The sequence below is a fragment of the Falco peregrinus genome, chromosome 3 (assembly GCF_023634155.1).
Source record: "Falco peregrinus isolate bFalPer1 chromosome 3, bFalPer1.pri, whole genome shotgun sequence".
Classification (NCBI taxonomy): domain Eukaryota; kingdom Metazoa; phylum Chordata; class Aves; order Falconiformes; family Falconidae; genus Falco; species Falco peregrinus.
Window position 1 is genome coordinate 20,857,967 of NC_073723.1, and position 26,429 is coordinate 20,884,395.

The following is a 26,429-nucleotide window of genomic DNA, read 5'->3' on the forward strand; positions in this document are numbered from 1 at the left end:
GGACTTCCACAAGTAGATTAAGAGACTTGAACAGCGCCCATCAATCATGATCTTTACACCTCTAAACTTGGACAGCTTTTTAATTGACACCATGTGTGAGATTCATACTCTGTAGGTTTAAACAGGCAAAAGATTAAGATCTTTCGCCCACCATCCCAGCTGGCTGCAGAGACTGTAGCTGTAGCATGCATAGCCTGTGGTGTGCAGTGCATATGCAGGTTGCAGGATGAAGGAAAAAACACACCAAAGATTAGCACCCACTTGCAACGTTGTCCCAGCCAACCTTACTCTTCTCCTCACTAATATTCATGCTGTGTCACATGGCAAATGGCTATAAAGCTATCACCAATGTACTTGTGCCTTGTCAAGAAATCTTAGCTTTAATTTTATGTCTAGCATCAGGTCAGTCCAAGTTGCAAGGTAGTTACTTTCCAAAGACAGAATTAATAAACAGACTACTGCCATAAATATATTAAGTAATTTTAATGCTGCTTAGCATAAGTCTTTGTTACATACTTTCATTCATATACTCCAGTGTAAATGTATTTCATACAGTATGAAGTATTTTTAAAAGTATATGGCTCCCGATAAAAAGTTCACAAAGTGAGTTTCAATGCAAATAGAGAATTAGAAAAAAAATAATTAGCCAGAGTACAAAATCTTTGGAAGATAAAAATTTCAGGAAACAAGATATAAGAAAACATCCCATTGCAGTAATTCAGGATGACCAAGTGGTTCCAGTAGTCAGAAGGGCGGCTACTCACTGCTGTGTCATCCCTAAGAACCTGTCCTGGGTCAGCAGGGACTGCAGGGCACTGCTGAGGGTGGCTGGCTCTCACAGATCCTTGTACCTGACAAGTTTGATAAAGTAACCTTCATAGTAGACACCCTCGTTGGCTCAAGGAGAATGAGTAGGCCTGGGAATGAAGAAAGTCCTGTCTTCCCTTACCCAACCCACTGCTGGTCTCTGCAGAATATGCAGCTGCACTGGCAAGTTGTTTTACAAATGACAGAGAGCCTTTATTCTCCCAGGTTATCAATTTGGCACTATTCACAAGAGCGAAAAACTATTTACTAGCATTATAAAAAAAAAGTTTCACCATCTGCATAATGGCACAAGTGTTAGGGAGCAGAGCGCAATGCTGTCATTTAGTTTTGTTACATTAATTTTCTATATATATTGCGTGTCATTATACAACAGGGTTATTCAGGAGAGGCTCAATTAAACTTCATTTGTGCCAAAAGCAGACTCCATAGTGGGTGGACTGCTTTGCATTCCACTGCTTTCAGCAATATGTTGCATAGGCATCTGTCCAAATAAAAACACGTTTACAACACTGCATGTTTAGAATGCCACAAATAACATACCGCAAGAATTGAGGTCAGATGTTATTCACCATTTGGTACTCAATTCAAATGCTATTGACTCACATAACAAGTAACATGCAGCACCTGAAGTTAACAAAACCAACGCTGTACTTCTACAAATTAAACCAGTGCAAATATTCCTGTTAAACAAAAATATACCATGTATATACACACATAACACAAATGCACTGTTTTGTTTTGCAGTATAAATAGATCTGATTAAGCTGAATTCCTAAAACTAATGAACTACTGACTGACAGTCCCAAACAGTTTCCACCTACTAAAGAATACAGTAAGCTTTAAGGATCAGATGACCATAGCTGGATATGGCTATAAAAGAGTATCAAAAGATTTCACTGGATGGATATTTAAAATATTTTCTCTGTACATCAAAGTTAATAATATATATACTAAGTTGGTATCACAAATTTGGTCAGCCTGGGCTCTGATCATTGCAAGGAGCAGCACACATTAAAACCAGGAGGAGTCTTCTCCGTACCCTCAAGGTTCTACCTGTGTGGAATGCACTGTAAGCTGCAAAACACTTAAGGCCCAATTCCAGGAGTTAATGGAGGGGAGCTTTTTAGCTGCCTGTGCAGTTAACGTGCTGGTTTAGTTTCCATCTTCTTCCTCTTCTGATTTAGCACTAGAATTCTGTTATCTGCTAATGACACATTTGTTTATGCCTGAACTCCGTAACACCATACAATGAGTATGCTTCTAATGAGTACAAAATAAAATTAAAAATTAGAAAGGGAAGAGATGGAAACTTGTTATCTGTTAAGGAAATTCTGGTTAGGGGTTATTTCAGCACTTTAAAATAGAGTTTAAGCAAAAAACAAAAAGTCTTTTTTGAATTAGATTACAGTAAAACAGACATGTAGCACTTAATTTGACCTGAAGTAGAACACTCAGGCATTAACCTCTCTTCAACTGCTATAGCCTCCATCTTCTTAATGCCAGGGCTGTACTGCAACCGTAACAAACAGCTGTTGCAAAGGCAAAAATCTAAAAAAGGAGCAGGAATAAAAAGAAGAAACAAGGAAAAAGTGAATCACACATTATATTGTTCTACTTTTTTTTTCCTATTCTAAATGAATACAGGAACACAAATGATTCAAAAGCTACCTCCCCCGGCCAAAATGCTTAAGGTAAAGATAGGTTTTGGATCCCCTTAAGTTTTCTCATGAACCTCTCTGTTATAACACCACGTTACTGCTTTTCACTTACTTGCCTGCTTCAGAAGACGTTTTGAAATACAGTATGAAGCAGAATGTCTGCATGAGTTACGGTACAAAGTAATCATATGTATGTACACTGGGTATTTCAGTTTCCTCTTATCTAGACTGATCAAACATTAATCTTGGATTTGTTTCCAAGTTAATGCCTTTACCAGCAAACAACTAAGACAACACATCCCTCCAAACAGCAGAACTCTTCTACTTGCAGAAACACAGAAACAGCTTCAAATCTGGCCTCCTTGACCAGATAACCAGCCATTAGAACAACTTCCAGAGAAATGACAGGAAGTTGCTATTGTTCAAGAACTGAACTGAATAGACTTGAATTGAAGGTCATGCCACAGCAAACTTGAATATATAACATAAACCAGAAGGAAGAAATGAGAAACTGAATTGCTGAAAAAAAGTTTCTCATATTGTCCAGTGTTAACAATGGATTCTGTCTCTTAGAACATACAAATTCAATCATGTCGTAAAAACCTATCCCTGGCTTTCTATACAAGTGTTAATTTCACAATGAAAGCTTTGAAAAGATGCTACACTGTAGAACTATCACCCATATAAAATGAACATATATATTTTTAATCACAGTATATAAAAGTAATTTTAAAAGACAAAATATTAGAAACCTTTTATTTTTTTCCATGTAGGTCACAGGACTGTTTTAATCAAGTGTTTCAAAGGATTACAATTTTTTTCTGTATGTCCTGACTTTATAATTACATACTTTCGGAAACAATGCAAAGGCACTAAAGACTCAGTTATCTGATTCACCATTTCCCAGCATCTCTTAATGAAAAATACTGAGGCAAATTACAAAAGTCTCCACCTCCCCTATCTTGACAGGGATTTGAGAGGCTTGAAGAACTGAATGCTCCCTTGGAAAAACAGTATGGAGGGAGGAAAGGTCTCTTGGAGTCCTCGGCATCCTGCTGTCAGACAAAATGATCATATATTCACTGGGATCTGAAAACATTGAACAAGAACTGAAGAGCTACACTTAAGGGTAGAATCTTAGACACCTGCTTAGTTTAAAGCCCTCCCTTAGTTCAGGCACAGGTATGAGACACCACCTCTGTCCTTGTGCCATATGGGCCCATACAGGGTTCAGATGTGCTCAAGTGTGTTACTGGCAAGAGGGTAACGGTGAGGCACTCTGGGCCTGGAGACTGCCATGCCCACCTCACCCCTTCAGAGACTGAAAGGACCTTTCCTTTTTATTCTCCTCTTGCAGAAAGAATGTGAACTTTACACCTTATGTTCATCTGTTTTTATCTTACGATTAACTGAATGTGTTGTACTGCACAATATTTATGGTGTATTTAGTTTTAAGGACAACAGATACCCTCAGAAGGCTTTAGAAGTTTAATAAATAAGTACAGTTCCCTGGGGTATGCAAGACCCTCTGTATGGTACAAAAAAATAAGAACAGTAGCTTCAGTTCTTTAAGTGAAGCTTACTGGCACACCTCTACTTGCCCTTCAGGAGTCCAGCCTGGGAGAAAGCTAGAGGCTGGTGTACTTTCTTACACAGCTATGCACACCCACATCACCAGATGCAATGACTTAGTGATGATGCAACTACAGTGAGTGAGAAAAATGCAGTCTGAGCTTAGGCTATCAATTAAAGCACTCTAATCCTTGCCATAATAGACAACAGGGCCCTTACAGATATTTACGCCTGATGTAATAAATGACATATCTGGAACTTCACAAGGAGCTAGTCCAAGTGTTTTTTCCCCGTGGCATGTTCAGGACTATCTAAATAGTATTAAAAAAGTAACTGAAAGTTTGAGCACAAGCATGAAATTCACACCTGATGCTTTGATGAAGGCCCAGTTACTATCTTTTCCTTCTATTCTAATAACCAACATTGCTTTTACAAAATACCTCGTCTGAAAATTATAAGCTGTAGTGATCATATATTTAAAACACAGCAGCGAAGACAGGCAACTGAGCACCTATCACATTAGCATTAGCTTATTCCAGTATTTTTTGCACGTCACTGTTAGACACACTCAAAGACAATCCTTTCTCTCACAACTTCTCCTTCTATTCCAGCTTGCTATTAAGTTCCCAAGTTAAATGGCTGGCTACAAAAGTTTACAACAGACTTCTGTTTCTCAGATATAAATGTATGAAATACATACCGAGGCTGCTATGCTTATGTTATATTCATGATCAGCTAGAAGCTTCTCTTGTGTGGTGGAATTGAATTTGCGGGGAAAGTAATGTAGAGAGGTAGTTGCTGCTTGCAGTAGAAAAGCTCCAAAATAAAAGACAAAAGTTGTCCCATGGAAAAGAAAATCCTGAAAAGCAAACAACAGAATCAGTCTGGGCTGCAATACGTATCTAATTCTTCCAGTCTCAGTACAAATGAAACCAAGCACTGAAACATGAAATGAGCACCGATAACGGTAATTTGAGATAAGCAGTGTTAAATCCATGCAAAGCTTAACCTGCACATGTTTTCACAGTTGCTTGCAATTATAAGCAACTCACTAACATAATCAGTGATGAAGGGCAACTCTCCCCAAACCCTATAGTCTTTCAGATTAAGAGGCATGTGCTCACCTATATGCACATATGCTGACCCTGTAGATCACTTCAAAGCCATTAGAGTTTACATTGCTCTCCCTTCATGCGGCTTAGATAAAAAAGAAGGGACATGCAGGCCAATCTTATCACAATTTAAGCAGTATAATACAAGCTTGCAGTCCCCCAAATCCCTTCTCAGCTATAACCTAAGGTCCAGAAGTCCCCCCTCCACGTTTAAATTTTGCTTCTGTACATGCCTAGAAACACCTCAGCCTTGACACAGCTGAAGTTTACTTCATGATACAACCAGAATCCAAGAACTGAGGCATTTCTTGAGAACTCTCTCTGACTTGGCTCTGCCCAAAATACAGTAATTTGGAAGTACTTCATGATACTGTGGAATAAAATGCCTGACACTTGAGAGGACAGGAGTTAGGATTCACTTTAAATATGCTTCTCTCCTGGCCTTCTCCAGGCGATTCCCTCCTCTGTGGTGAATGCTAGCTGAACACAAGGTTTAAACATCTAACTCTTATTTCTGGATTCTATTACTGGAGCACATGAAAAAGCAGCTCTGGTGCCTAAATCTTACTGGGGGTTGTATTTCAGAGTCCAGTGTTCCACACAGCAAGAGCCAAGACATGTTCCAGTGCAGTTTTAAAATACTTTAAATATTCTTCCAACATCTCTTTCTGTTGTTGAGTCTGCAAAGCTGACATTTGCACTGCACTCAGTTCCTGAGTCTATACAACATATACTTTCTGCCTATACCTATGCAGGTCTGCAAAAGCCATAGACACAATTTTTAAAATTATACAGAAGTATATGCATGCTTTTTGGTGACATCCACATTGCATATTCTGCCTCCAGCACTAAGGAATTATTTATGTGCTTTTAATTCACTTGAACATAATGGAATACCAGAATGCCAAGAGTGAGAACCCAGGGTACACCACGTATGAGTCCATCCTAACAGCAGACAGCATTCGTATGCACTAGCTATTGACTGTCTGATATGGAAGTGAGAATGGGTTGCATTCCCTGTTTACAGAACTGTGTCTTTGGAAATGCGAGGTTTTATTTTTGTTTAAAGAATTTTCTTTCCCAACTCATCTGTTTTTCTGTATCTGATAGCAGCTAAAGCTACTTAAATCACACCCTGTTCAGTTTTTATAAGTTATGATATATGCTGTTACTACAGTTTCCCATTCCACTCAGATCAGGAAACAATTTTCTCTTAATCAAGAATCATTTGATCATTTGTGATTAGGTCACAGAGTGTACAGCTTTTCTTAATGACTCCCAATTACTGGGAATCCAGTTTTGGCAAAACAGTTTTGCCAGTTTTGGCAAAACACCTGCAGTAATTCCCAGCTTTTGGTTTTCCTTTCTGGCTGGGTTGTTGGTTTGGGGTTTTTTCCATTTTTTAAAAACAGTTACTTCCTCTTGGAGTAACACCAGGAGGCCCCACTGACATCCACAGAACTGAGAAGGGGGCAGAGGGTACCTTCCTAGCCTAGCTGGATAGCTTTTATGGGCTAAGCTTGCCAGATCTCAAGTTTTGGGTGTAAGAAACATTCCCTCAGTCTCCAGCTCTGCTGTAATGCCTGTATGTCATAGAAAAAAATAGTAGGGACCTACTCCAGCACAAGAGTGCTGAAGCATCACAGAAGCTGCAGTGCTCTGCTGCAGCTGGGGGAGGCACTTCCCCACCAGACACTTAGCTGTTGTGGCTTACCCCTGCTCACTTGAGCTGGCAGATGGACACGCACAGCTTTCATGCTGCCACCTACGCACACCACATCAGACTGCATGCAGGTGTGTGTTCGCTGTGTGACGAATACTGGACCCCATATCATGGCCTGACATTTCATAACACAGGATTCCAGCAACTTGAAAGGTCTGCACAAACCCATGAATAATCAAGGACATCCATTATTCTTGGGCTGCTAAATACCAAGCATGCAACTATGCCAGCGTTACCAGCTGTATGCTTTTGGCACCACAGCTCACAAAGGAGCAAAATAGCTCCATGAGGAAGACTGTGCTTACTACATACAGGAGAGATATTTTCAGAAGACAAACTTTTTCATTTCCTTCATTCTCCTGCCAGACCCTTTAATTTCTTTCTCCTGGCAGTAATTACAGTGAAGCTATGTAGTATCAGTAAGATTTCATGTTTCTGCGACCAAAAAACCCAACATCTTATGAGGAAGGTTTTTTTGGTTTTTAGTAATGGCTAGCATGGTGCCTGACTCTCCCTTGCCTCCACACTTGTATTATCATTGAAATCTCATACAAAGTATCTGTAAAACACTACCAGATGTGCATGATATGTTAGTTTACATCTAATTTGTAAATGAGTGTGTTGTGAGTCAGGCTGTAAAGGACAGTATTTGTCATACCGTCTGGTTTAATACAGTGATGCACAGAGTGATGTACCTCCATAAGGCCCATATTTCCACCCCCGATCTGTGTGGCATCTTACTTTTGAAGTATCAGTATTAGGATCAATGGAGCTACTTGTGACATAAGGTATTACTAAATGCAGGACTGTCAGAACCCAATCCTATTTTGCAAACTTACATTTAAACTCCTGGAGTCTTAAACCACACTTCTTCATGAATCTTTACATGAAGCTACAGTACTCCAATATAACTAAACCATGACTTCCCATTTTTGACCCAATCTAATGACCTGTAGCTTCCGAGTTCTATTTTGTTTAAGAAATAGCAAAACCAGTGTATTTACCTAAATACATGCCATATTAAAACAAACAGGTACACTATTTTATACTAATAAAAATAGTTCTAGTGTTTCTAGTATTCATTTACAACAGAAGGTAAAAAATCCTTGTGAAGTGCAGCTGAAGAGTTTAGTCCCAACAGGTTACAGAACATTTGGGTACCTGAAAATAGGTCAAATGATCTTAGCTTTGTTGATGGCTGAAGGGGCTGGATTTCAGCTACCATGTTAGAGATCAAATGATTCACTCTGAATTTATTTAAAATGTTGACTTAGTTATGAGAGTTATTTAGATTAAGTTGCAGAGTCCCACAGATGCAGCTTTTATACAAGTCATGTAGCAACTTCCTGACATAAAGTGTTTCAGTAATTTCTCACATACAAGGGGACGAAATTAACAGTACAACAAATCACTGCCAGCATCAAGTAGCCAATGTGTAAGACACATTCACAAATTTGTTGTAAGATGAACATTTGTGTAGCATTTTCAATCTATAAAAGGCTATGCCCTCACCCAGCGACACTTAAATAGATGCGTGATTGTAAATTGGCAGTTTCAATGAAACCCAGGACACTATTAACTTACTTAAGTTATGCACATGCTCAAGGGCTTTGTTGCATCATAACTTGCGAGGATGTCACAGCATAAATTCCTGTAAAGGTCTCTGTAATTGTAATTCGTTATTAGCCTAATTACTGCCTGTATTGTGCTGAAAAGCTGACACTGTATGGATGTGTATTTGCTATCAAAAGTACTAAAGTTTGTTTTAATAAAATCCAGTCTGTTAACACTGATGGGCTTTGAAGTTACCAGTTAAGAGCCCCAGACTCATGAAGCTCTATGATTTGCTTTAAAGACCTTTTGTTTTAAGGGACTGTCCATGAGTAACGTGAACAGAGAAATAATTGCAGATGTTGATACTGAAACACACAATTCCAGCTATGATCAAGAAGTGTCAATAGGAAAACTAAGCCACACAGGAGGAAGGCGAAGGTGATCAGCAGTTCTAAACAGCCATACTTTTGTATTTTAGAAGTTCCAGTCCTTTCGGAATTTTTTGGGGAATTCCCATTCTGATCACAGTTTTGGCATCTCTTATTAATAAGAGAGTAACTACTTGAGTGCTAGAAACTCAAGGTAAAAAACAGTTAATAACAACAAAGGGATACATAATAGCAGTCAATAACCTGAGGTATCTATGTGGTCGGTAAAAACTGGAGCCAACCGCTTCCCTCTTTTAATAGGAAGGTATAGTCTGAGAACTATCGGCACAAGCCATAACAATCCATTACAGCAAAAATCAAGTCTTGTCTCCACAATGAAGAAATGCTGAGCAGTGCATAATGATACCTGTAGTCTCTTCTCTAGTTTTTCCTCTAAGAAAGATAAATCTTAAGTCTCCTAAAAAAAATGCTAACCGATATCATACTGCAGGTTATGTTGTCTTTGACCACCTAAGGTCTAACAGTCACTCACCAATGCTGCCCTAGCTTTAAGGAATTGACCCAAAGGTCAGCAGAAGACTTTCTTAGGAACTGGAGGAGATTGCCTGGGTGACTTATTCCAGTCCATGCTATCTCAGACAACCACATCACACAATGGGTTCACGAATGTTATCACCTCCTTTACAATATTAGATGTATCTTTCTACCCCGCATTATTCTCAGGGTGTTACTACCACTTGTCTAATAGTCAGAAAGTATTTTCCATTTTCCAGTCCACAATTACTTCTGGCCATTTAAATCAATTTGTTGTCATGCCGTGTTAAACTAGTCCTCTTCCTACTGCTCATGCATTTTATGGGCTCATAGAGGACAAGTATGCTCCTTCAAACAGTTTAAAAAGCTGTGCTCTTTCAGACTCCATTGTAAAAGAGGTCCTGTATTTTCCTCTGTCATCCTTGTAGTCCTACTCCCTCTTTTTCCAGTTTTGAATTCCTCTGTTTTGAAAAACTTTCTGCTAAAACAGAAGGCCAGACATTAAGACTTAGGATCAGTACTCATGAAATGATCTTCCATTTATAAAACAAAGGGAATCCTTAAATAAAGAAAAAAAATCTTACTGTTTGGTTCCAGTTGACAGCAATTCTATTTGCATAACCAAAGAGGAACACACACAGGAACACAATGGACAGGAACCACGCGGTCACTGCTACAAACATTACCCATCCCTGCAGCAGCAGCAGCGGAACTCCAGTAGAAGCTACCAAAATCCAGACTATCGTTCCAAATAGCTGCAAGAAAGGAATACAGATGATGAACTGGAAGATTACTTTTATTCAGTCCTTTCTGTCTAAGAACTAATATACATCAACATGTCCTCAGATTACTTTTAGGAACCAAGAGGAAACACTTCAAAAGTACTCAGAGAGCCCAAGTGCCGTTCTCAGAAATGATAGGCACTAAGTGGTGGTAAGATGAAGCCACTCTGAAATTATTAAGGGCTCTTAAAATAGTCTTGAAAACGGGATTTACAAACCCAGGTGACTTGCATTCTGCTGGTGCAAATTTTACTCTTGCTTTCATTTTGAGGGAAATATAAGAAATCTGAAAACATTGTTCAGACACACAGATACGAATCTCTATATAGACACACTGAAGTTAGCATGACAAGGATGTACACCAGATTTGGATTCAATCTCATACTGTTTAGTTTTGTAGTCCTAATCAGATGGGATACAGAAAAGAGATTAAACTACATCCTCTTTTTCAATGCATTTGTAATAGAAAGCTGAAAGAGAAGAGATTAAGCAATAAAGTAAAAAAGAAAACTAGAATACAGAATAAGGTGAGTTGTAAATTATGTTGTAATGTCTAGAAAAACACACAGCTTTCCAGAATTCATAACCCAGGGAAGAATTCAGCACCACCAATTTTCTTTTCAGCATACTGATTGCAGTGAATGAGTGGTGAGGATGTTGTTCTATGATGGGCTGATGGAGAATTTACATACTCTAAGGCTTGCCTACTTTAAACAGCTCTTGACCTAAGGAAGGGTACTAGTTCTCCCTTCGAATCCTGCCTCTTTATAAAAAAGGATAACTGGAGAAATTTGTAATTGCCATCTGAAATATGCTCATTTCTCACAGAAAGATTTATCTTAATAATCCAACCTGCTGTGTAGTGACAGCTACAATCAATTTCAAGGCAAGTTACAACTTTCCTCTTTAAATCCTACAGATTTACAACTACAAAGTTAGAGGTAACATTTCCAGATTCAGAGAACTTTCGTTTGAATCAAGGTTGGATGAGAGATACCTTTCAAAAGATGCCTGCTATAACATTAGTTGGTTCCTCTCTTGTGTTACATTGCAGCAGCATATATGTAAAGATGCATTGCTAGTCTCAGTTCAAAGATCCCAAGGGTTTATGTATTAGCCTTCAAGTTGTTCTCTAGGGTTCCTTTTTTAGCTGTTGTGAAGAACCAAACTTTCTCTAGTTTCACAAGACTGCAGGTGCAAATCTGTTGCTCAGAGACCAGATAGTGATGGGCAGTGAGGAAGCAGAAGGGATAGCAGAAAGTGTCTGTTAAACAAAAAGCAGAGACACGTGAATTGTTTCCAGTATTCTGAATGCGCAACTTTGAAGGCTTCTTTAAATTTAGAAATCTACCACAGAGACTGCTCTGATCTCAGCACCCACTGTCGTGCCATTTCCCTTATACTACGCCTGTCCATTTCAGCTCGGCTGTCAGATGTGTAACAGGTTGGCCAACCTAATTAACCTTTTGTCCCTACTGACTCAGGGCCTGATTCAGTGCCCGGGCTTGTGTTCTGAGTGTTTTGCTCAGGTGCAGTTTTACAGCTTGCAGGTTGGGATCCATCTCAGAGCCTGGGGACCCAAGCAGTATCCTGCTCTGACCCCAGGGAAAAAAAAAATAAACTAAATTAATAAAATCAGATGAGTTCTGTCAAGGTGTTGGGTTTTTTCCTCCTATTCATTTGCACCACGGCCCTGCAGCGCCTCACACCCAGCCGTAGCTCAAAGGTCTTACACGCACACGGCATTAGACGTACTTGTAGGAGTTTGCATAGCGCCCGTAACAGGCATACGGGTAAAAACCTGCGTAACTCTCCACGGTGTGGGTTTGGGGGTCTGGGATTCCATGTGGCTCAGATGCTCGACAGCTTAAACACCCCCCGTGAGACCCGTCCCTGCGGGCCTCCCGGTGTCGCCGGGGGCAGTGCCGGGGCAGGCCGGGGGGAGCGGGGACCGGTCCCGCTGCCCTGCCCGCACCGACACCGGCGCCGGGGCCGCTCGGGGGGCTCCCTCGCCTCTGCCGCAGCCTCGGCCGCCCGCACCTTCCTCGCTCTCAAAATGGCAGGTGAGGAGCGCGGGCGACGCGGGGCGGTTTCTCGGCCGTCCCCGGGCGGAGGCACCTCGCCGCCCCCGGCCCGGGCACCGCCGCCGCGGCGGGACGGGAAGGAGCGGGGCAGCGGGGCGCTGAGGGGAGGCGAAAGCGCGGGCAGGCCGGTGGCCGCCCCCCACCCCCGGCACTCACGATCTCCAGGAAGATGACGGCTCCCGAGTAGGTGCGCAGGATGTCCAGGCCGGAGGGCAAAGTGACCCGAGGAGGCGGGAAGTAGGCGGCGGGGTTGGGAGGCGGTGGCATGGACGACGCTCCGCTGGGCAACATGTTGCTTGTGGCCGCGGCGGCGGCTGCTGCTGCCGAGCGCGGCGGGGACGGCCGAGCCGCGGCCAGGTGGGCGAGGAGGAGGAGGAGGGTGAAGGAGGGAGCAGGTGCGCGCCGCCCCGGCCGCCTCCCTCCTGCCCGCCCCGCCGCCGGGCCCGCCCCGCCGCCTCGCCTCGCCCGGGCTTGGGCGGCCACCGCCGAGGTGCCGGGGCCGGGACTGCGCCGCTTCACCGGGCCCCGGGCCGCCCAGGACGGAGGCCGCGGCGGCGCTGGGCGGGCGGGGGTGGTTTCTCCCGGTCGGTGTCGGTGCCCGGTGGCGGGGCGGGCTGCGGGACGCTGAGGCCTGGCCCGGGCCTCCCGGCGGCCGGAGGGGCCGCGCTGTGTGCGGCCGGGGCTGCCCCGGCAGCGCGGCGGTGCCCCGCGTTCCCCGGCCCTGAGTCAGATCCAGCCGCGCTCTGGGCGTTATTTCCTAACGCCGGTTTGCAAAAGGTTGTTATTTACTTTCTGGTTACAGATATTTGTGGCTTCAAAATTACGAGGTTGCACTTTTTTTTTTTTCTTCTTTTTTTTTTTTTGAGAAACGTAACTAGTTTGCCTATTCAAAATACCAAAAACGTTCATTTGTGATCTTCTTTTTGTTCGGTCTAACTCAACCCTACGCACCTACTTAAAAGTAATGGAAAATGCTTGTTTGATGTAAAAGTTTTGGGTAGGTGAGGGTCCAGAAAGCTCTATGTTCGTCAGACCGCTTATCATGCATTTTCTTGTACTTCTGAGTAAAATTTATCTTCCCCAGATGAAGGATTGTGGTATCATCCAGCAGTTCGGTTAGTTTCTCCCTTTGCAGCTCAGGATGAGGGATGACTAGGCACAGTTTCACCCAGTGTTATCCCATGCAGTGTTGCTGGGTGTTTGTCCTCAACATACGCAGCTCAATTTTTAAAGATTACATTTTAAGAAGGTTTCATGCAAGTGTATGCAGCTGCTCTGGAGGCAGAACCAGCTTGGGTGTTACCATTGTATTCCTTTATTTTTAGATGTTTGACGTTTCTCAGTTGTGCTTTTGTGGTGACAAGAAATGCCTCAGCCTGAGATGCCTGTCTTCCCCACCCCGATCCAAGGTCTAGGTGGGGAGCAGTTGGCTCCTCTAAACACAACTCATCCATGCTTCCAGCGTGCCTAGTACATGAACAGGTTTGGGATGCTTCTAAAATGCAGTAGCAGCTGCTTAGCTTCAAAATCATGGCATCTAAAGGAAGAAGAAGCAACGGTTTGCATTCTTTCTTGTGCTCTCTCATCCCTACACCCCTTGTAGCTGGATGCCTCTTGCAGTCTTTAAGATGTGGGAGATGTGGGATTGAATTCTCATTAGGCTTAGGAAAGCACTGAGCCAAGCCCTCCCCCCTTTTCTGAGAGCTTTACCCCATCAGTTATCAGATGAGATAATATTCCTCCTCTAGACCTATTTTAAAAGAACCTTGTGTCCTGTCCATTTATCTTCAGGGAAGGGCTGCCGGGTCTGGAGATGCGTGCCTACAGATCCTGATTTGGGTGTGTTTTGGAAGGGAATGGGGTTCTGACTAAGTGATTAGGTGTTGGTGGTTTGTTCTTGGGGTTGCATTCTGGAGACCATATGTCCAACTAATTTCACTGTCTGGCCCTAAATCTGTTGAGACTGCCCTGAAGAGGGAGAAATCTGAGCGGGTAGAAAACCGGGTTGATCAGTTTATGAGTCTGAACAAGAAATATCATTATCCTTATCTTATACAGAGGAAGTACAAATAACACTTGTCATAAACATTTCCAGTTTTATTATCCAGCCCTACAATTAATCTCCAGCAGCACTGGATTTTACTGGTAATTGCATACCTTGTGCAGTCATTTTTTTCTTGCTTGTAAATACCATTCATTTTAACCTGCACATTCCTTTTAACACCAATTTTCTTGAATTTTAGTAGGTTTTCACAATGAAGTATAAATTTCACTGCTAGATATACATAGACACAACAAATTTATGGCAGTACTTTTCCCTAAATCCTAGTCATTTAAATGAAAGTAGCTGTTTAAGTTGGTTTTACTGTGCTCGGGCAGGATGTGCTACAATGCCATGTGGGATTCTTTGTATACTGATATATATACTGTTTGAATCTTTAAAAATCTGGATTCTTTAAGAGATTAGTATCAGGACTGCATTTTTCAGTTTCCATGGCAAAAGGACATGTTTGTTTTGGATTGCTTTTTAATAGCATTTTTGTGTAACTAATTGCATCTTGGCATGTTACAGGGTAAACTAATGTTGCTGCTTCAAATCCACGAGTCAACAAGTAAACAGAAGTATATTCACTGTACATACTAGACTGTCTGTCTATACAACCAAAAGGACTAAAAAATTCTCTTAAATAACAGTTACATAAAGTCCAAACTCCTTCCCCTTCGTGTTCTTATGTTTATGGCAGCCTAATGTAAAGTTGGCATTGTCACAGAACTACAAATAATGTAAGTTCCAAGTGTAGTGAAGTAATATGTGCATATCTTTAATATATATAGAAATTTTGAATATTGCAATTCTCCCCCTCCCCCAATTGACCAACCATTAGAAAAACGCATTAGATTATGAAAATCTGTAGTCAGCTGTTAACCGTAACATATAAGATTAGGGATTAGAAGAAATAAATTGATACTTTGAAAAAACATAGACATACATCATGCTGGAAATGAAAATTACTTATACAGCTAGTCCTATATTGCAAGACTCAGACTACCTTTTGTGACCTGTGGCGTGTCACTTCTGGAAGAGCTGAAGATTTTTAAGGATGCTAGAGTAATAGATGTAAGTAATGCCAATAAAAGTATTCATGGCCTTAACACCTTATCTAAGTGCATTATCAGAAGCACCTCTGGAAGCATGTGTAACTCTGCCGATCTCATGTCTTGTGTTGTAGTGTGCACAAGGGCGGTCTGCCAAAATAGCCAAAGGGCTGGAAAGTTTAAAAAAATAAATGAAAGTAACCCTATTCTCTACCCATGTGGCTCTGTTTACCCACAGGCAGATCTGCACAAACAGATCTTCCTAAGCCAGAGCAGAGCTGAGCAAGGTTTTTCCGATTGTATCAGGATCTGCCGCTTTCTTCCAGTTACTTTCTTGATCTGGAGGAACTTGCCCTCAAAAGCCCTCTGTGGCTTTTTTTTTTTTTTTTTTTTTTTTTAATGTATTTGCAAAGCTGCTCTTTCTTAAGAAAGAAAACAGACTCTTTTATCCCTTAGTTAGTTATATATCAAAAATAGAAAGCCCAAAGTTGGTTGTATAAAATGCAGACTGTTCTCTTTATGGATGAACTGATTTAACATGCTTCTGGAAATTGCACAGGATTCTGATCACATACTGGTGCAAACTCAGGAGTCATTCCCCTTTAGCCAGTGAAATTAAGTAGGCATAAAACTGGTTTACATAAGATGAATGATAAGGAAACCCTTGAGCGTCATTTGTATAGTGTATTTACTCAGTGGTAACAGAACTTTAATGTCATAGTTGGACCAGTGCATATTACGAATTAGTGTGCAAATACCACCACATTGCTGGGAGGTTTCTTGGGAGGCAGCATGACAGTTTTTATTTTAACAGGCAAGGCCAGGCTTTTGATTGCATGCTGTCCCTTTTTGCACCATCAAACTAAGGGGAAAAAACCCCTGTTGAAATCACTCATTTGATCGAGTTAAACTGAGCTTAAGATGCCTGCTGGAAAGATATGAAGATAAATGTGCCACCATTTTGGTCCACTGGTCCCAGGGATGGCTAGTTACCAAACCAGTTCCCAGAGCAGCTTAAAGCAGTCTCCGAGCTGCTCTAAGCAACGATTTCTGTCTGGCTTTAAGGCTGCGGTGGTACTCTGGATATGGCCTCTGCTCGCAGAAGTGTCTTCTGTGCCCAGAGCTGTGAGAGGCTCGGTCTCAGGAAGCCTTTTAAAGCCGGGAATCCTTACTTGCCTGGGTGAGGGAATTTGAGGGTCCTTTCACACAGGCACCACACAGCCAAGAGGCAGGCATTGAGCCAGAGACCCTGCTTGGTGGAGCAGGCTGCTGTTACTGAGAACAGAATGAGATCTCTGACCTGCCCGGTAACATCGTTTCCATGTTCCTAAGGATGCTGACACAAATTTGTTGCACTGCAGTTCTCTAGCAGTATAGTATAACATGGAGTCAAAGGACCAATTCTCCTTTCATTTACACTGAGAAGTTCCTTTGATATGTGTGAGGGTGCAGCAAAGGTAAAAATGCAAAATCTCATTGTAGAGAGGAGGATCCTGAACTCACATGGTGCAGTAGGCTAGGTGGGTAGAAAGGGGCATGACAGAGCAGAGCAAAGTTACCAAGTGGGAAAATATTTCAAGAAGTCAATGTGCTGCTCTTGGTATAGATGAGCCAGCAGAAAAAATGAGTTGCGTGGGTCGTCCTCAGCAGGGAATGGGAACGTGTCGGAGGTGCAAACTGGAGCATAACATTCTTGTAGGTGAGGGATGAGTGAATGGCACTGGCTGTTTAAAGCTCGTTTAAGAATTGCCCAGGGAAACAAGTAGACAAACAGCACTGCAGCAGTACTTTATGTTTTTTCTTCCCTGTCTCCCTCCTGCTCCATGGTGTAGAAGAGGAACAGGTTAGCTGGTTACAGTGGAACCTGAATTCAGCAGTGGGAGAGGAGGATATGCTGCCTAAGTGCTGCCAAGCAGGATGCAACACAGTGCCATGCCAGTAATACTGCTGGCAGCGTGGGGCTCTTCTCACTTTGTCATCAGTGAAGGCTTGATGTACTAATGTTTAATTATAATGCACTGGCCTCTGAACTTACCTCTTGTTGGTCAGGAGTGTATAATTATTGCTTTGATGAACTATCAGTGCTGACTGGGAGTCACTTTTTTTTCCTCAGTTGCAGTTTGTTTGCTTTTGGGGGACTGTTTGTTTTATTGAGCAAATTCCTGGCTAAAAATCCAATAGAAGGCAAAGGATAATTAAGCAAAAGACAATGGTGGCTTCATTTTATGATGAATGAATTCAGGAAGGAGCAGCAGAGAGACATGTTAAAATAAGCTTGTATAAAAAAGCTCTGTAAGGTTTTGAAATAGCATAAAAACACTGCTGCAAAAGGAGTGAGCCTGTAGATTTCAAAGCACTATGAATTTATTCCTCTGTAAATAAAAAGGATTTATCTTAGTGTTAGAATATATACACATCAATAGGCCTTTACCTGATGACTGTTAGTAGCATGGTAAAGAGTTATTTGATACTAAGTATGAGCATCATTGAGGGATTCGTAAGTAACCTCTATATTTGTAGTTAGTTTCAGTTTGTTTAAAATAGCTGGGTCTTACTCTACTGGCTTCTGTTGCTACTTACATTAACTACTGGATCTATAGGTCTGAGCGGGAGCTTTTCAACAACTGAATCACTGGCAAACCTGTAATCCTTTTACTGACTGTGCTTCATCTCAAAACTGTCTTTGACCCCAGCCTCCGAGAATCATATGCCTCTGACGTTCATGAACTTTCTTGTGGTAGTTCAAGCTGCACATAAGCCAGTGTAACTGAGCTGCCGCTGCCAAATGAAATGATCCTATTCCCCCAGCCATGGTTTCACTCTGCCTCCTTTGCATTAAAGCTAGTGAAAGTGAGGGTACAGGGTAGGTCAGACCAAGGCAAAATCGTTCCTTTTTTCTCTTTGATTGATTAGGCTTGTGCTGAAATTAATTAATTTTCAGTACTAACAGATCAGTTTAAAAATAAACACAAAACTTATGAGCCAGATACACTGCCATGTTTGATCTTCTTTATGGAATGTACAGTACATGGACGTTGCTTCCCTTTCAAGATGATAGATGGAAAGCCATTATCATGATTTTTCTTAGATGAAATGCTGATGCAGCCTCTAGAAGCCTTCACGTGGTCTGAGCCATGCCTCTGCACCTCTGGACACTGTATGCTGCTGTGTCCATATTAAGTAAAGGGAAAAATCAGATCATCACAGTTATCTGTTCCTACTGAAAGAAAATTGATTTAATTATGAAATTCAGATTGTTCATAAAGAGGTGTTCAAATGTTCTTATGTATAGGTGATTTTAGGGAAATTAGTATCTGGAGTGCGTTTTCTTGCATTAAGTTTACAGCGTTTTACATCAAGGAGAACTCCAAGGGTCTCAATAAAGATGAATATGTCATGATATATCAGCATTTGTCTCATTTTTTGTTACTTAGAGTGAGCACAAATGCATGCTCTGTAACCTTGAACTTTAGATATGAGCTTGCCTGTCCTCTGCAATGGTAAAACTCCCATAGGGCACTCCCATAGGGAGTTAGGCATTTGCAGGAGCTGGGTGCCCTTTACAGAGCACAAAACCTATTTCTAATGCACAGGTTTCAGTGTCAGACTGAGAATGCTGCCTGCTGATGTGTTTACATCCTCTGAAAACCATCCCTGATGCAGGTGGCAAATTCCAAATAGTAACTGTTTCTGTTACTTCTGTTACCAGGTGTTGAAGCAACATCAGAAGTTAGTGTAACAGATGAGAACAGTATCTTATTTGAAAAGACCCTGAGTTTGGGAAGGTTTGTGGTTACTCCCACCTGCATCAGGGATTCTCATTCTGGGGAAGAGGCTGGAGGAATCTCAGCTGCAAATGCGATGAACTGACAAGTGTTTATAATCAGGGGATTACTATGAATGTATTTCTTCAGGCCTATCATCAACTACTCAATTCCTACTGCACCCAGCCTCAGTTTTTTTCACAAAGTTTTGGTAAGTTTAAGCATCAAGTAGGTTTTGATTCATAGGAAAGCAAATAGGTGTGAGGGTTTTTTTTCTTTCTTTCATAAATCCTAAACCAGTTAAGCTGCATTCCTGTTAGCCTGGCGTCCTTCATGAAGAAATAAGTATTACACACAGTATGTATGCAATTTCGTGGTAGAAAACAATCTGATTCTACTAGCATCCTTTAAGTTATGAATCATTAAGAAAGCTGAAGTGCTTTGTGCTGTCCTCACACTGAGACGCTCTCTGCTAGGATGTCATTTATAGACTATGAAAAATAAGTTAAAGACCAAATATGTCACTTTCATTTCATTACTTTCAAGTGACAGCTGCAGAATTTACTCACACAGATAATGTTAATGAATATTTTAATTAATTCACAGATGCTAACAGTTTGTGTTCATTAGTGTCTGACTTTGGGCTTTGTTTCCTGAAATCTTTCCACTTCTTGTACATGCTCCTCTTACGTAGTGAGTCACCCTCTACAGTAAATAACTCCTCCCAGTGGATGTGCACACTGTTCTCAGAGATGCTGGATGAAGGGAGGGAAAGGGATAATGAATTAGCTACCAGGAAATTTTTTTAGTTTATTTACAAGGCAGTAATTAAAAAATAAAACCAAACAAACCTAAAATAGCAGCCTCCCTTAAACAAAATCATTCTTATATTCTTGAATCTGATTCAGAGTGGTACCTTATGTTCACATATCCTTCTGAGTGTTTACAATCTGTAGCAGTGCATTTCAAATACTTGTCTTGCCATTTTCTCCCTACCAGTAATTCGTGGAGGTATTTAAGTAGCTTAAATTTTAATCCACAGCTATTTGGAAGAAGGATGAATCAGTGGTCAAAAAATGCAGCTCATTAATTTTACATAATAGCAAAAGAATAAATAGGTCAGTATCCTGTGCGTTATTTTACTAATAGGATAGTCTAATTGCTGTGTAGTTAGTGTTTATAGAGTACTTTGAAGATGTAATTTGGTGTACAGGGCTAATGTTGTGTTCATACACTTCTACATCTAGCTATACTTGGAAAGAAATAATTAACTTCATGTGAAGTCCTTCGGGTTTCTGGTGCATGGTGAAAGAAACCAGGATGGGATTCAGCTGACTAAATGCCTATGTGTACCTCTGAGCTACCTGGCTAGACCCTCCACTGCAAGCAGGAAAGAAATAGCCACATCTGAGGAATGATTTCTTTTGTACTCCAGTAGGTATCTGAAAATAGATCATATGAATCATTTGTATCTGCTTCTTGACTGCAAAGGAAGTTTATGGTGGCTGGGCCTGATGTGGACATCTGCCTTGCAGATAACTAAAGTTAGGTTGAGAAAGCCCTGTACCAAAAAAATTCAGTGTTTTCTGCAGTGATTTGGAAGTAAATATAAAGGGTGCTTAAAATGAGTCAAATGAAAGCCTAGACTGGTTGATTGAAGGGACTGGCTCAACGTAACTTGAAGAAATTGTGTATGCCATATACATACGTACTTGGTTCCAAGATGTTTGATATAGGGAATGAGAAATGTTGTTACACCTCTTTTTCTTTGCCCTCCAAGTCTGTATTCTTCTTTCTGTCAAAGGCTAGCAGAGTAAGTTCCTAGGGCACACCCATCCAGGCTTGAAGCTGTATCAGCCTGCCCTAGCCTTCCAGAGACTTCTGAGCTTCTCAGCCTCTTGTGCTGGTCAGTAGTGCGAGTGGTATCTCTGAACCTGAGTCACATTCTCACGTGGTCTGTGGTAAGGTAAACACAAAGCAAATATAAGACCTTCCTTCCTTCTTGGATCTATGGCAGGCAGAAAGCTCTCCTCAGCTTCCCCCATGCTGAACTTATTGTCTTCTGCCCAGAATCCTTCCAGCTCCACAGAAACAGTTCTTCAGGTGATCAGTGGAATTCATGTCTACCCATGTTTTGGGTGCCCAACACTGAATGGCACACTTTACCTCAAACTAAACAACCTTTTTCCTTCCAGGTACATCTTTGCATGTCCCGGTCTGGCTTTTCTGTAGGAAATCTTTATTTTCAAATTTGTTTCTACAAAACATTCTCCAGCTCCTTTCCCCATGGTCTTCCAGATGGATCAATGCAGGGCTGTGCTTCCGAGGGGCTCTCTTCAACCTTTTCCAAATCTCTCTTTCCCATTTTTTTGCTAAGAATACAAGCAGTTGGTCCTCATTTCCCGCTTTTCTAGTAAGCCTCACCTCCACTGGAATAGGAACTAGCTAATACCCTTCTCCATGCACAGAGAAAATTACCTGTCTGCAGCGACCAAAAGGGGATGAATATAGGGACTGATGATAGCATATGCAGTTTGACAGCTCTAAGTTATGAATCAGATCCTTGTGTGTTGGGAGGAACCAAAGCCTGAATCCTCAGAAGCTAAGTATGTAGTTAGAACAACTGAATAGGATAAGCAAGGATACCTGTCTTTATTCCATAACCTTCCCTCCTCTGCTTCCCAGTTTCATGGCTACTTGGATAGTTTTGATGTAAAGTTATTCTTCGATCATTATTATTATTACTACTACTACTATTATCATTATCATCTTATTTTCTCTTTTATGAGTGTCTTTTAGTGGCATGGCATGGCATGGCATGCACAGTCACTACCATTTGTCACACACTGTCCTGACCAAGGAGAAAACAGTGCAGTGCAGTCATAGCATTCCTTGCTTAAACTTTAGTGGGTCCCCTGTATGTGCCTATGTTGGAAAACGTTCACACATGAGAAACTAGGGATGTAAAAATTGTGCCTTTCATAAGGAAAGACTTCTAATTGTCCTTGGTTTTGTCAAAAATGTATTTCTACTTCCTCGGGTCCTGAGAAAGTTCTCTGTCTTACATATGTGAACGTGCAGGAAGCTCTGGGATTCCTGAGTTATGGAATTGAGATTTCTTTTTTCATCTACTGACAACCTTTCAGATTTCCTCTGACAAGCTTTAAAGTATTTTCAAGACCTAGAAACTGGCTCACAGTGGGAAATAAATTCCTCAGTTCACATGCTAAGCATCCGCCAACTCTGTATTCACATTTTTGTGCACAGTTTTACTTAATCTCTTACTAACTGACTGCTCTTCATTGTTGTGCCTTCCTCCCTCCGCACGGTAGAGTGCCCCACGTGTTCAGGGAATGTTGTGAGGCAACTGATATAAAGACTCCTATTGTATGAAGTTGGGAAAATTAGCATCTCTTGCTAGACAATTCACTGCTGAGAGGTTAATAAGATAGCAAAGGCTTGAAACATGTAGTAAGGGGGGAAAAAGACCCGGGGATTCATGGCTGAAATCTGTTTCCAAAAGGACATTACTTCTATTTGTTGTACTCTTAAGGCTTGAACTATGTCTGCAATAAGGAGACCAAAGTAATAGTTGGAATCTGGTTACTTTTGAAAAGTTATTTCTGTTTCGTAAAACACATACGCAAAGACAAATGCAGCAAAAGGGAAGACCATAGTTAAATTGCATCATACGAGGAGGTCATGGCTCTGCAGACGCTCCCATGCTGTACTGCATCACACCAATGAGGTTACCTACAGCCCCTCTGCTGCCCCAGCATCTGTAGATCTTCACTTGATTAGGCACAGGACTTCCACGGGATTTAAGCATAGGTATAGCACTGAGGATGTTAAGGGTCTTGGGGATTCAGAACTCAGAAATGCACTTGATCACACACGCTTTCCGGCCAGTGAGAGTTTTGTGTACTTAGTGACTATGCTTCGGTAGGCAGCTACTGCTATCTGCAGAACAGGGCCATGCGAGTTCCTGGTCCCACCCACCTCATGAAAATCGAGTGAAACTTTTCCTCCCGGTGTTGAAACATTGCATGCAGAAACCTTTCCAGGGCAGGCGCGGGTGGGGCCCTGGGGCTGCAGTCAGGCGCGCTGCACCCGGCAGGTAGGCAGAGAATGCTTTTACAATTTGCTGTTCTCCCTTACTACCCAAGCATAAAAGCAACCCAGATTAAGCTACTGCTTTGATCTTGCTCATTCTTTCTTACACGTGTTGAATAGGTTACATACAACTTCAATAAATAAGAGAGGGGGAAAAAGGAAATGGCAATTCATGTGTTTTGTACCCGTTCAAACGGATTAGAGCAAGACAATCTAGAGCAGTGCTTTCCAAATAACCACAAATTAATCCCTCTCTCTATGGCACATTTACTATTTTTATCATCAAACAGTGTCAAATTGCATCTCTTAATAGCCATTTCAGCCAGTTGAACTACAGCTGCAATGTGCCATTTCAGATTTATGTGAAACTAAATAGACATGCTTGTGTATTCTTATAGCTGTGGTCAAGAATGTGGCACTCCATTGCTCTAGGTGCTGAACTATGCATTTTTTCAAAGTGATTGAACAGACCAAAGGCAGTGAAAGAAGTGTATCTGCTTAATGCCCATGTGAAATTGTTTGAAATGCTTGAGGAAAATATATTCTTAACGGGATATATTGATTATGTGATTGGTTTTATTAGAATTAGTTTTTAAAACATTAGATTTACCACAGGTGTCTGTGCCTTATGCACGTTCTAGACCTGGGGAGAGCAAGATGGTAATGCTTGCACTGTGGCAATCTTCAGAATATAGAAGATCATAAAATCCTGGCTGTCCAGGAGGCAGGAAGCATGCTGAAGTGTTCCTGCTGTGATGTAGCAAGGTCTTAGGCAGCTGTCTTGTGTTCACTGTACATCTACAGCCAGGTGTATCAGCAGAGTGGCATTGGCTAAACAGGGAGCTTGGTGGAGCTCCGATGCAAAAAGGCAGCATAAAGGAGATGGAAGCAGGGATGGACTACAGTGAAATAATTTCAAAACATTGCCTGAGTTTGTAGGGGTAGCTGCAGGAGATCCAAAGCCTAAATGCACTTGAGCCTTGCACGGGAAGTGCAACAAGAAGAGCTTCCACTGCTGTGTTAGTATAAAAAGGCTGAGCAAGGAAAACATGGAATCATTGCTGAATGGAGCAGGTGACGTAGTAATAGCAGACACAGATAAAGCTGAGGTATTCTAAGGTTTCTTTGCCATCTTTACCAACAAGCTATCCTATTCCTGTGTGCTTCAGGGAAGGGTTCAAAGAGAACTACCAGCAGCATGTGAATGTTCAGTCACAGATTTCTTGAGAGAGTTTGACCAGAAAACTCCATGGGACCAAACAGACCACATCCAAGGTGCCAAGAAAACTGGTTTGATGTCTCTGCAGGCCCACTCGATCACATTGGAAAGGTTATGGAGATCATGGAATGTTCCTAAAGGCTGGAAACAGGTAAATGTTACACCCTTTTTCAAAAAGGCCAGAGGCAATCTAAGGAACTAAAAATGATCAGCATTGTGTTGGTGCTCATGGAGCTTAGAGGAGTGAGTCCTCTTGGAGCATGTTTCTGGGCATATGAAGAAGAAGGTGACTGGGAACAATCAGCATGGATTTACTAAGGGTAAATCATGTCTGACAACCTGATTGTGTTTATGAAAGAATGACTGGATTTGTGGATGAGGGAAGAGCAGATGTCATTTACCTCAAATTTAGCAAGGCTTTTGCCACTGTCTCCAGCAACATTCTTGCATCCAAGTTAGGATGGGTGAAAATTGGTTGATGGTTGGGCTCAGAGAATGGTTAATGAGTTTTCCTCTGGGTAGAGAACAAGTAGAGTGCTACAGGGGTCCAGATCCTGGGGCTGTCCTTTGTAACACTTTTACCAATTACATCGAGGAATTGATGAAGTCCACTTTCCTCCAGTTTACAGATGACACCAAATTGGAGGGAGGAGCGGATATGCTGTGGGCAGGGCTGCCACACAGAGGGACCTAGGCAAGCTGGAGGAATGGGCCAACAGGAACCTTATGAAATTCAACAAGGACAAATGCAAAGTTTCTCTCATCCAGGAATGCCGAATCCTTGCACCAGTACATGCTGGGGCTGACTGGCTTTACTGAGGAGGTTCTGGAGAGTCCTGTCAGACAGCACACTGCCCATGCATCAGGTGTGTGCCCTGGCAACAGCATCCTCACTGCATTAGTGGGAGCACAGCCAGGAGCTTGAGGAAAGGGATTGTGCTCCTGCTCAGCACTTGTTAGACTACATCTAGACACCGTGTCCTTTTGAGCCCCCCTCCCTGCCCAGTACAGGAAAGGTGTTGAAAATTTGGAGCCGTGCTCAGCTAAGGGCCTCTGAGATGGGTGGAGTTGGAGCCATGTGAGAAGGAGCTAAAGAACTGGATTTGTTCAGCCTGGAGAGGAGGTGGCTTTAGGTGGACCTGATAGCTGCCTGCCAGGACCTACGAGGGAGTCTTGAAGAAGAGAAAGCCAGGTTCTTCACAGTGGTAATTGCTGGGAGGACAAGAAACAGCAGGCATAAATTAAAACATGAAAGGTTCAGCCTGTGAATAATGAAAAGAAAAACGTGGGGAAAAATAATATTGGGATTGGGTAAAATGATTTAGGTGTCAAGCTCTAACAGACCATAAATCCTGAATAGTCAGGCACCATTTCCTGTGCTCCTGGCTCCATCCACTTCACGTAGAAACCTAAGGTACTTTACCCCCCACACTGAATTTCCATTGGCTAGCAGCGAAACCTGTGATATAGTCCACATTCTTAATTATAACAAGCATTATTTTTTTTTCTGCAAAATACAGCTATAATATTTGAGTTAGTGCAGGCTCAAGCCTGCGTCCGCATGGCGCAGTGCAGGGCTCTGTGGACCTACCTGCCAGGTTTCCTGTGTGGGACAGCCTTTTTTTGTTTGGCTTGGCCTATGAGTTAGGCTTCTTGGCAAAAGTTATTAACTGGGACCCAGTGCTGCAGGAACGGGTTGCACAAGCAGCTGATCACACTTCAGCCTGGCTAGCTTGAACATCTGTGCTGTGCTCCTCTGCCCTGCTGTCCCCCTTCTGTAGTTAGCAAAGGAACAGCCACGCCAGGTCTACTTGCTTCAACTGGTACAGCCTTGCCCAATGTTATGTGAATACGTAGTGGGTATGAGGGTTAGTTTTATTGAATTTTTTTCTATTTTAAAAAGGACAAAGCTGGTGTGGTAGGAGAGGAGGAGGATGGAGGAACTGGGCAGTTCTGGCCTTTCTATTGCAGAAACCCAGCACAAGTTCCTTGCTTGCTTCC

The 26,429-nt window shown here is 42.0% G+C and overlaps 1 protein-coding gene and 1 long non-coding RNA gene across 8 annotated transcripts in view; one reads left to right on the top strand and one right to left on the bottom strand.

The window, feature by feature from the left end:
* Window positions 1–464: 464 nt before the first annotated feature.
* On the bottom strand, window positions 465–12,905 carry MAL2 (mal, T cell differentiation protein 2). 2 transcript variants are annotated; one of them, XM_055798511.1, is made up of 4 exons: window positions 12,393–12,905; window positions 10,057–10,125; window positions 4,759–4,917; window positions 465–2,376 (listed from the first exon to the last, which is right to left on the bottom strand). In XM_055798511.1, the coding sequence occupies exons 1-4, from the start codon at window positions 12,525–12,527 to the stop codon at window positions 2,305–2,307; spliced, it is 435 nt and encodes a 144-aa protein (XP_055654486.1). In that variant the 5' UTR covers window positions 12,528–12,905; the 3' UTR covers window positions 465–2,304. The 2 variants fall into 2 exon arrangements, with proteins under 2 accessions (XP_055654486.1, XP_005241256.1); XM_005241199.3 differs by having other exon boundaries at window positions 9,955–10,125; window positions 12,393–12,887.
* Window positions 12,906–14,336: 1,431 nt separating this feature from the next.
* The window catches only part of LOC114013154 (uncharacterized), a 59,725-nt gene continuing 47,632 nt past the window's right edge, over window positions 14,337–26,429 (top strand). For 4 of the 6 annotated variants that reach the window (XR_008746264.1, XR_008746266.1, XR_003556027.2 and 1 more), the window contains exon 1: window positions 14,337–24,579. This is a non-coding gene — a long non-coding RNA (uncharacterized LOC114013154). The remainder of the gene's footprint in view (window positions 24,580–26,429) is intronic. The other 2 variants (XR_008746267.1, XR_008746268.1) reach the window with 2 other exon arrangements.

What these genes read in the sequence shown, in the direction of transcription:
- MAL2 (XM_005241199.3), bottom strand. Translation starts at nt 12,527, where the DNA reads ATGTTGCCCAGCGGAGCGTCGTCCATGCCACCGCCTCCCAACCCCGCC. An exon ending in CTGTCAACTGGAACCAAACA is followed by an intron (nt 4,918 to 9,954) that starts GTAAGATTTTTT and finishes TTTGCTTTTCAG; the next exon opens with GATTTTCTTTTCCATGGGAC. An exon ending in ACATAAGCATAGCAGCCTCG is followed by an intron (nt 2,377 to 4,758) that starts GTATGTATTTCA and finishes CTCCTTTTTTAG; the next exon opens with ATTTTTGCCTTTGCAACAGC.